We start from the raw sequence: 10511 nt of genomic DNA on the forward strand, positions 1-10511 counted from the left end.
GTAACCCTACGTATCTTATTAGTAAACTCCAAGTCTCAGCATCATGTGCTCCTTATGTCTAATATCTCCAATTCAAAACTTTTTTTAAAAACTGAAGAAAAATCATGTAAAAGCTAGATGTAAAGATTTTAGGTATTATCTATTTAGGGTTGACATACTGTATCTCCGTGCTGACCTTGCACAGGTTGTTTTCAAGTCTGTCCTTCACTAAGTTAACAAATTCTTTAGGATACAAAACTTGCTGGTCTTGTTCTTATGGGAACTTCAAACTGTAACTCATTTTACCTATAGAGCAGCTGTGACACAACGGTACTGACCTTCAGCATCATGCCGGCTTGTTCATAAGCTCTGCAGAGAGAATATAAGTTCTCAGATGAGATCTTGATGAGATGGGGGAAGAGAAGCTTTCTACCACAGACATGAGAAGCTTCATCAATTAAAACTGGCTCAGACAACACATACTTACTTTAGGCTCTCATTACAACACAACATAATTTTTCTTCCTTTTATTTACGTGGGCAATAATGCCTTGGAAACAACAGACATCTGAGGTAAAGGGATTTCACTTTGCAGATGCAAAGTTAAGTAAAGGTCAGAGAGGTTAAATGACTTTCTACTGTACTTGACAAACCTAAATCCAAGTTTTGAAACAAGTAAGTGTTTTTCTCCACAAAAGCAAAAGAAAGCTTCCTGCTTCTCTCCACAGGCACCATTAACTATTAAAAAAGAGGGAAAAAAAGAGATTCTAACTCGTTTTTTCATAGGTTATTGAACAAAACGGTCCTAAAAATATGATGGTGATTTAACTTAAACACTGAATTATCTTAGGAGTGACTTCATTTTTAAGGTTCAGGTGAAGACTGAAACAAATGGAAATGACTATTTTATTTAAATCAATACAAATTAATTCACTATTTCTGAATTTATAACTTAGGAAAAATTTACTGACCTAAGAAAAAGCAACATTTAAAACATAATAATCTACAAATACATGAACACATGGAGAATATTTACTTACTTGGCAGCATGAAAAAGACTGAATAGATGTAACAAAGTCAAAATTAAGGAAAAAAAAGCAAATCAATAGTTTCTAAAGATCTATTTAAAAAACAAGGTTAACTAAATCACTGTCCCAGTTTGTTTGAAAAGACGAACCCTACAAATCAGGAAAAGAAGAAAAATTTATCACCTGTAGCTGTCTCCTAAAAACTATGTAATTCACAAAAGCACTGACAAAACACATCGATTTTTAAGCTACTTCCATGATGCATTAACTTGAAGTTTTACTAAAATGCAAGGTTATTATATCCATAATCTGCAAGTGAGGTAAAATAAACATTTTTTAGTTGATAAGATTATAAAATACCTCAGGAAAATTTGTTTTAAACTACTTAAAAATTTTATTTCAAATATCGGAGGAAAACTACATTTTTAAAATATTTATAGAGCAGTTAACATGTCTCTAATACCCGTGCCACTTCTTCATTTTTCAGCACCTGTCTCTGTATCTCCCTCACTTCATCCCAAGTAAAACCATCATGAAGCAAATCCAGAAACAACAGAAATAAACTCTCAAACGCAGCTCTGCAAAGCAGTGTGGACCTTATGACCAAGTCTCTATAAATGCACTTTCAGAGTTTAGACATGCAGTATTTTTCTAAGTGGCTTCTAATTTAATAGCACTGTACTCCACATGCAGCAAATTTATAACAATCTCTAAAGGCTGAAAAGATACGCCCTGTTATTCTCGTGGGCGACAGCTTCTCTCAGGCAGGCGTCTTTTGCTTGTTCAAACTGTTTGGCATTTTTAAAAGCAACAGCTGAAAGAGAGAAAAAATATATAGACTGTCTATTTCCATCATTTAAAGAAACCTCAAATAAATCCTTACCAAAATGTGCATGACATGTGAAGTATCAGAAAATAAACTTAACACTTATTTTAATCAAATACTTAGGAAATTTCATAAAACTATAAATACTACTTTTTTCTAAGCCATTTTCTTACAACTTTTTTGATTATCAATAACTTACAAGTATTTTCAAAAGGTTTTTTTTTTCTTAATTGTACACTATTGGCAATAAATCAGTACTCCTTCCACTCAAGCCCAAGTCTTTCTAACACCACCATCTAAGCTTGGGAAACTAAGACGGCATCAGTCAAACCAACACACCCAAACTACAGGCACTGTCACTAAAACAGCACCTTACCTCACCAGTTTCACATTTAATAATAGAAACAGTGCTTTAGTTATGGCTTATTCTATCTTTTAAATTATTCTGAAACTGAAGTCTAATAAACACACTCAATATTTTTATAATAAATCTTCCTTTTTGGCACAATCTTTAAATACGATCTTACAGACTTTGGAAAACTTACAAAGTGTTGCTTACAAATAAATGAAAAGGATACTGCTTTAAGAAAACATTGTTTGTTAAAAACACACTCTTAGGGCTTCCCTGGTGGCGCAGTGGTTGAGAGTCCGCCTGCCGATGCGGGGGACACAGGTTCGTGCCCCGGTCCGGGAAGATCCCACATGCCACGGAGCAGCTAGGCCCGTGAGCCATGGCCGCTGAGCCTCTGCGTCCGCAGCCTGTGCTCCGCAATGGGAGAGGCTACAACAGTGAGAGGCCCGCGTACCACAAAAAACAAAACAAAAAAACCACCCACACTCTTAAAATTACATTTAACAAAATGTAGAAAATAAACAAATGACAAACTATTTTCATCCCTGCATTTCTACATTTTTCTCTTTGAAAAATTTACTGATGAAATGTATCTTGCATAACCCCTTAACGAAAATAAACAAAAGATGTTTTCATGGGAAAATCTGACTTGAAATATTCATTTCTGAAAGCAGCTCATGGTCACAGATACATACATAACAACTCTGTGTTAAATTTCCCTCATGGAGGATACTTGCAAAATGTTGTGCCCTCCAGTTACAAAGGTGTTCTTGTACAAGGTGTCCATAAAATCCATGTAAAATTTGAACTTCTAATAATTTTCCTTCTAAATATGAGGTACAGTAATTTCCATAATGCAACAGAGAATTTACTCAAGACTTAAAGAAAAGCGCTAAAGATTAATTTGTTGTCATTTCTTTTATTATCTAGAAAATACATCCTACATTATGCTTATTAGTTTCAATTTATCTGACTTCTTTCTATTAGTTTCAATTTACTGATTTCTTTCTTCTTGGTGACATACTAAAACTAAAGTTTGCCAAAAGCACATTTCCTAGGTGATTTCTACAAATGTGATCAGGGCTACTGCTGAAACACACAGTAAAATGTGTCCAGGGTATTTCAAAATCGTATTATGCTTTATAACCAAAATAATCACGGATATGTTGAAAACTATCATTCCATAACTTAAAATGCTAAATTTTTAACAAATTCCCTTTCTGTTGCAAATTTCAGGTTGTTTTTATCTCATATGCAGATAAAGGCAATAAAACATGCATATGAGCTTAACTCTTCATGAACACATATCAGTGCATCTCCACAGGAGGGTCATCAAGAGCGAGAGCCAAACACGCTCCGTGCGCATGCGGAAGATAAGCCTAAGGTTTTAAAAAGCCAACGAGAAAAATCTTTATTCAGTAATAGGTAGGAAAAAATATGACCAAACTCCCAGAAGTAGTATCAACTGAGTGAAGTTCAAGAACATATGAACGATGTTAAAAGCCTGCAGGGGCACCCGCCGTGCCATCTGCACTCGTGGGAGAGGGAGAGGCGGCTGGGTCTACAGCTCAGAACTCGACATCTGAAAACAGGAAGTGGAAAAGCGCAGGGTTTAACAATGCAAATACTATATAGGAAGCATTAAGAGTGAGAACTATGCCGAGATGAAGTTACCAGCCTGCTTCAAGATTACACACTGCAGGGACAGGGCTACAGTCACACGTACCTGCTTTTCCATACTCAGAAGCGGCACTGTCATAATCTGGCTTCCATTTTAAAAAACCAGTTTTCAGGCTAAAATGAAAGAGAGACACATTTAACAGAAGTTACCAACCACACTCCTAAGTCAGAACCCTGCTTATAAGGATCTTGTAGGTCATTAAAAAGGGAGGGGGGGGACCATCAGGTACACAGTCCCCATCTCGCCCACCTCCATCCAAACTTACTGACAATTACAAACAACCTCACCACTTTCCCTCCCACTGTCATAGACATGGTTTCCCCCTTTTGAAATGTCTGTATAGCATCCAAGGGGAGTGGAGGTTCTCAAGGCCTGATCCCCAGATGAGCAGCATCACGCAGAAGTGCGCTAGAAATGTATGAAGTGCTGAGCCCCAGCCCAGCCCTGCTGAACCAGGACCCCGGGAGTGGCAGCAGCAGCAATCCAGGGTGTAACAAGCCCTGAGACGCACAGAAGCTTGAGGTAGGCTGAAGCACAGCAATAAGCAGGTGGACTCGTGAGACTGCAGCTCAGGAAAGGCCGGAGATTACCAGAATCATCAGCACCTGTCACACCCGTGAAGACCCGCAGGGAGACTGGAGAGAGAGGCCAGAAAGACTACAGAACCAAACACTCAGAGAGACACAGGGAATCAGCAAAAAAGACTGCAGTTAACCACCAGTGAACAGGAAGGACAACCAGAGACAGGATGACGGGAAAGCACGACAAACTGCTTTCCAGGATCCCAGGATCACACGGCATCTTAGACACCGCACCAAAGGACAATCAATTGAGTCCCTATCTAATTTGCCCTTTCTGAAACTCTTTTTAAAATTTTATTATAATTTCACATTGTCAAACTTGGGTGTGCATAAGAACCGCTAAATAAACACCATCTTAAATTCTACATTTGAATTCAGTTAGTGAAAGCCTGCTTACGTGTAACAGTGTTACCTTCCAAAGAATCAGGGAAGCCCCAGAGCCTGCAGAAGTACACCCTTCATTTTGTTCCTTTTAATTTTCTGCCAATTAAATTTATTTAACATTTGTGTTTGTCTAATACTGTTATAAGATTCAAATTTGTAAACAGTTCTCAAGCTTACCAAAAACATTATTGTTCGGAAAAATAAAAGCCTTAAATTGCAACCTGTCTACTCTAATCCACCAACTGAGGAAGTGCTGCAATAAAGCAAAATTCTAATCCACCACCTCTACCCCAAAGCCCTCATTATATTCTGTATCTTAACATAATTTTTAAAAACCCCACCAAAAACAAGATACAATCTCTCAATTGTCTTATGTGCTACATACACATGGGAAAAGCTAAAGATTTTTAAATACAGTTGGGCCTGGAAGCCGCCCAACGCGCCGGGAAGCACCGGCATCCCAACTGCCGACGCGGAGAGCCGTGCCCGCGACAACGGCGGCGCCCCCACGGCCCCAGGCAAGATGACTTCTGACGTCCGACGGCAGCGCTTCCGGGGCGCGGCGACCCCACCACGCCCGTCCGGCCCGCCCCACCCCCCGCCCCAGCACCCCCCACCCGGTGCTGACTCAGACCGGCCTCGGAGGGGCCCGGTCCAGGCGCCTACCCAGGGCAGCGCTGGGCCTCTCACTCACTATTTCTCTGCTTTGGCCAGGTGCTCCAGCCCCTCGTTTATCTTCTGAGCCGCCATCTCCGCGGCGCGGCCCTGACGTGGAGGCCGAGAGTTCGCCGAATGGGCGTGGGAACGCCGAAGAGGAGGCCGGTACTGCGCCGCAGCCGCGCTACCAGGGCCCGTAAGGCTCAAACCTAGTGCAGAGAAGCGGCCCAGGAGCCGCGCAGGCGCCGCACAGGCAGATGTTGCGCAGGCGCAGAGCGCCCGGGCTGGCCTCAAGCGTGGCCCAGTGCGCAGGCGCAGTGGGTAGTAAGGGGGTTCGCGATTCCATTCGCCAGTGCAACGCAGTTTTGTTGAGCACGTTTTATGTATCAGGCGCTGTTCTAACCACTGGCAGGTCGGCGGGGAGTGCGACAGACCGAACCCTAGCTCCGATAATTCGATAACTGTTCACCTTCAACAGAACTCCCGCCTTTTGCCGTCCCTCTGCCCCTATTCACCCGTCCCTCTTTACCCAGCGTGGGTTCCGTGCTCCATCACTTTAGCTTCCCATCTGCGTGTCCTCGAAACACCCCGGGTTCTCTGTGCCTCTTTTCTCCTTGTTTGGGGAAACCGCAGCTCTCCACCGACTCCGGAACTGCTCAGAGCAGGTGAAGGGGGCTGGAGGAAAACAAAGCAGCTGCTGACATGACTCGTTACTCGAATTAATGCTCACAGACATCCAGGAGGCCTCTGTGCTGCTGAGCGACTGTACATTTTCCCGGTCAGATAACGCACCCACTCGCTGGGATGGCTGTCCACACGCACTTCCCTTCAGAACTCCAACACAATCTCCCTGCCTCCCCGCCTGACTGCCGACTCTTCCTGTTTAATAGAAAATAGCAATTAAAAGAGACCTTCCTTTCGGGCCCACCACCCTGTCTCCCAATCTACCTGCATCTTTTGCAGATGTGCTGCGCTTCCTCTGGTGTCTGGGTGAAGTGGCCTCGGCCCTTCCCCGTCCATCCTCACGTCCTTTAGGCTCTTGGGTACAGTCATACCCCGGCAGGAGGCCTCCCGTCGTCCTGTCCTCTGGCCACAGCAATCCTAGAGGGGCCAGTGGAAGCTGGGCCTCGGCTCCTGGGACCAAGTCCACTCCACTTCTGCCCATTTTATTGGTCAAAGCAAGTCGCAAGGCAAGACCAGATTCAAGAGGTGGGGACACAGGAGCTGTGAAATGTGGTGGCCGTGACTGCCTGTCCACCGCCGCTCTGGGGTGACTGGGGAAGTACAGGAGGACCGTCTCTGATGTCTTTGTCCAGAAACAGAAAACCTTACGTCTTTGAGTGAAATCACACTTAACTAAACACCCAATGTGGTCAACCTGTAAAACCAAAGGGTGAAAGGGTGCAGAGTTCTTCTAAAGGATTTACACTCAGAGTCTGTAGCCTCCTCCTCGTTGGCCCTTGTTCACACATTCCTTTATTAATATTTCCTGTAACTACTCTGAATGGGCTCTGTTCCTACACACGCAGGACACAGTGGTGAGCGTGGAACCAGATGTGCCTTCTGGTGCCCATCTCCTTATGGGACTCCCATGTCACCTGAAATGTCTATTCAATGAATCTGTATGCTTTTCTCCTGTTAATCTGTCATTGTCTGTTTCATGTTCAGACCCAGCCAGGGATTCTAAGAGGGTCGAGGCTTAAAATAGAGCTTGCTACCCCAAATGGCTCTCCAGGGGTGGGCTGCCATCTGGGAGAGTTCTCAGCGTCCCCAGACTCCTTGCAACCACAAACTTGCCCCACCCCAGTCTGGTCTGATGCCTGGAAGCAAGATTCCTAGACCCACCTCCCTCTGCTGATGTTCAATGAAATGAAGGGTCTTTGTCGTCACTTGGGGAAAGAGTTTGGTTGATGAACTCTGGCTGTTTCAGCCCACAGATCATAACTGGGGAAACACAGGAGCTCCTATATCAAGTTGTGTGTTTTGTTTAATTCCTAGTACCTTTGCAGTGTTATCGTTTACTGTTTTGTTGTTTCCAAGTATACTGCTACTTTATAGATGAGATACACTTCTGAGATTGGCCCAAGAGTATAACCATAAGTCATAAAATCATTTCTCTAGGAAAATATATTCTGAGCTACAAAAAAAAACCCAACCTTGCAACGAAACGTTTAGAACAAATCCTATTATAATTTGATGGGTCCGTCTCCTTGTAATAGGATTTTAGAAAATTATCCCTGGCTTTTTTGGGGAGAAGATGATAGATGCCATTATGATCTATATATATATTTTCTTTGTAAAGTCTTAGTGATAAAAAAATCATCTCTAGGTCTCTGTGAGATTGATGTAGAGAATGACTTCTCCAGACAGGTGCAGTGTGTGCTCAGAAGTCTAAAGACTCACACATAACCTATCAGAATGTGAGCTCCCTGTGCTCCCCAGATCTGCTTCTCCTCACCCACGCTGGTTGATAGCGACTCAGCCTGCTTGCTGCCCAAACACGTGTGAGGACACCGAGGAGGCTCAGAGAAGCTAAGAAACTTGCCTGATGCCTCACAGCCAATCAGTGGGAGCCCAGAGCCATTTGACTCCAAAGTCTACACTTGAGCCACTATAATGGACTGAAAAATCTTCTCTGTTTCGTAGTAAAGTTGACCCTTGAACAATGTGGTGGTTAGGGGTCCCAGCCCCGCCAGGCAGTCAAAACTCCACATGAAACATTTGACTCCCCCAGAACTCAACCACTAATAACTCACTGTTGACTGGAGGCGTTACCAGTAACATAAACTGTTGATTAACACATATTTTGTATGTTGTATGTACTATGTATTCTATTCTTACAATAAAATGAGCTAGAGAAAAGAAAATATTATTAAGAAAATCATAAGGAAGAGAAAACACACTTACAGTACTGTGCTGTACTTATTGACGTCATAACTTTACATGGTCTGTTCACAAGATGAATCATCAGTACCTACATCAAAATTGTCTCGTGATACAAAACACTGTAGGTGTTAATATGTATTACTAACACTAGACGTCAAAGATTAAAAGATAATGTGAAAAGTAAATTCATATTTATTTACAGGTGTAATGATTCAGGCATTGATAACAAAGAAGCAGCAATGTGATTGCTTTATGGTCACCTAGTGTCATCCATTCGGTTGCCTCTTGGTAGCCCAGCCTATATACTCATGAGTGAATCAATATATAAAAATTTTATGGCACACAGTATTATGGCATATTCATAATACAGTATTGGACACACTGTTACACTTTTTAAAAAACACTTATCTGTTGATGATAGGCTGATAGGCAGTTCCTCCAATTACAAGAGAGAGAGTTCTACCATACAGTAATGTAATTTTCTGAAAGTAAAGTTATGAAGCAGTTAGAAAACGAACGTTATTAATTTTATATTACATATCAGTCACCTTATGCTTATGTAAGGAGAGACCAGTGTCTACATATATCTTATGCATTCATGACATACCTTTTAATTTTTTTCGATATTTCTCAGCTTTGTGGTTCATCTGTGTGTTTTTCAAATTGTCGACAATTCCCCCCAATTTTCCAATATATTTACTAAAAAACCCGCATATAAGCGGACCCACACAGTTCAAACCAGTGCTGTTCAAGGGGTCAACTGTAGTTTAATAAACAACTCACACATTACCCCCACTAAGGTGCATGGACCAATTATAGATTTCCAAATGTTTTTAAAGAAAAACATCACAGTGCACTTTACTACGTATGGTACTTATTTGAAATTTCACTAATAATTTAAAAGTTGGGGTTGAGAGTTTATTAGGTGTGACCGAAGTGAGCTGCCAGGTGACTGTTCCTCCCACGTGTGGCGCTGGGGCTCCGGAGCCTGGGGCCGGTGGGCTCTGCGTCCTGCAGTTCCCCTTGAAAGCGCCAGGGGGCACCACCTGCATGTACTTTTAAAGCCACCAGGCATCCAAACAAGAGTGGTGATGACTTTGGATAACAGTCAGGTTCGGTTTTGCTTTCATACTGTACTTTCCACATGACAGCGATGCCCTTCACTATTTTGTTGGCAAGTTAAACAGTGCCGCCCAAGGGCTCCGAGTGCAGTAGAGCTGGAAAGGTCTGCAGCATTGATGTTCAACAGCACGTGTGTTTCACATGAACTTGAACCAACACAATCGTCTTGATGAGCATCACTTTTAAGAGGACAGAGATATATGTATAGCTGATTCACTTTGTTATAAAGCAGAAGCTAATACACTATTGTAAAGCAATTATACTCCAATAAAGATGTTTAAAAAAAAAAGACAGAGAAAAAGATGTAGAACGTTGCTCGTTCTCTTTGAATGAAAGATAAAACCAGCCTACTGACTTGGCTTGGAGGAGTCCTACTCTGTATTTTGTTGCACTGCTTGGAGATGACCTATTCCACCCTGCAAATGGTCTCTTTTTAAAACCATATCCCATAGGTGTATTTGTAAAGACAGCTTTAGCCTCACATTGTAATAATTTAATTCTCTTGCAAGGAGAATATATTCACGTGGTTATATTTCGTGCAAATGACAATTAGGAAACTTGAAATAATACAACTTAAAATATTAAGAACGCTTGACTCTGAAGTTTTAAAAAATAACATGCATCTTCCAAACGAAAAATTCCTCCAGACGTGCACACTTTGAAGCTATTGGGAAGAAGCAGGTGTGACCTGGGTTTATCTTGTTCACTCTTTAGGCATTTACTCAGCAAATCTTTGTGGAGTGGGTTCTCCATGCCAGGCACTGCTCCAGGCTGTACCCCACCCCGGGGATGGACGGGACGGTGAGGGAGTAGGAGGCAGGCAGGAAACACGCTAAATAAACCAGTGTAGACGGGATGCTAGATGGATCCCTGCTTCGGGGAAAATAAGAGGAGCGGCTGGGACAGTGGGTGGTGAGGGTGGGCGCAGTTACCTCCCTGGGCAGGTGAGCGTAGGTGACTGTTGAGTAAAGACCTACCCGAATGAAGGCCTGAGCCAGGGTCTGTCCGGCGCAGCA

At 42.6% G+C, this 10511-nt stretch overlaps 1 protein-coding gene across 5 annotated transcripts in view; it reads right to left on the reverse strand.

Annotated features, from left to right (window-relative positions):
- NAPG (NSF attachment protein gamma) overlaps window positions 1-5656 on the reverse strand; it is a 29155-nt gene extending 23499 nt beyond the window's left edge. The window contains exons 1-5 of one of the 5 annotated variants that reach the window (XR_003429106.1): window positions 5525-5656; window positions 3911-3978; window positions 1736-1820; window positions 1019-1036; window positions 318-348 (exon numbers count right to left, since the gene is read on the reverse strand). Coding sequence is in view for 2 of the 5 variants with exons in the window: in XM_027088704.1 (XP_026944505.1) it covers window positions 318-408; window positions 1019-1036; window positions 1736-1820; window positions 3911-3978; window positions 5216-5289 (336 nt within the window). In the remaining 3 variants the exon portion in view is untranslated. Of the gene's footprint in view, window positions 1-317; window positions 409-1018; window positions 1051-1735; window positions 1821-3910; window positions 3979-5215; window positions 5305-5524 lie in introns of those variants that run through there. The other 4 variants (XR_003429105.1, XM_027088705.1, XM_027088704.1 and 1 more) reach the window with 4 other exon arrangements.
- Between the last annotated feature and the right edge of the window lie 4855 nt (window positions 5657-10511).

Source organism: Aethalodelphis obliquidens, unplaced genomic scaffold (genome assembly GCF_003676395.1).
Source record: "Aethalodelphis obliquidens isolate GAN/ISIS:26980383/991018 unplaced genomic scaffold, ASM367639v1 scaffold63, whole genome shotgun sequence".
NCBI lineage: Eukaryota > Metazoa > Chordata > Mammalia > Artiodactyla > Delphinidae > Aethalodelphis > Aethalodelphis obliquidens.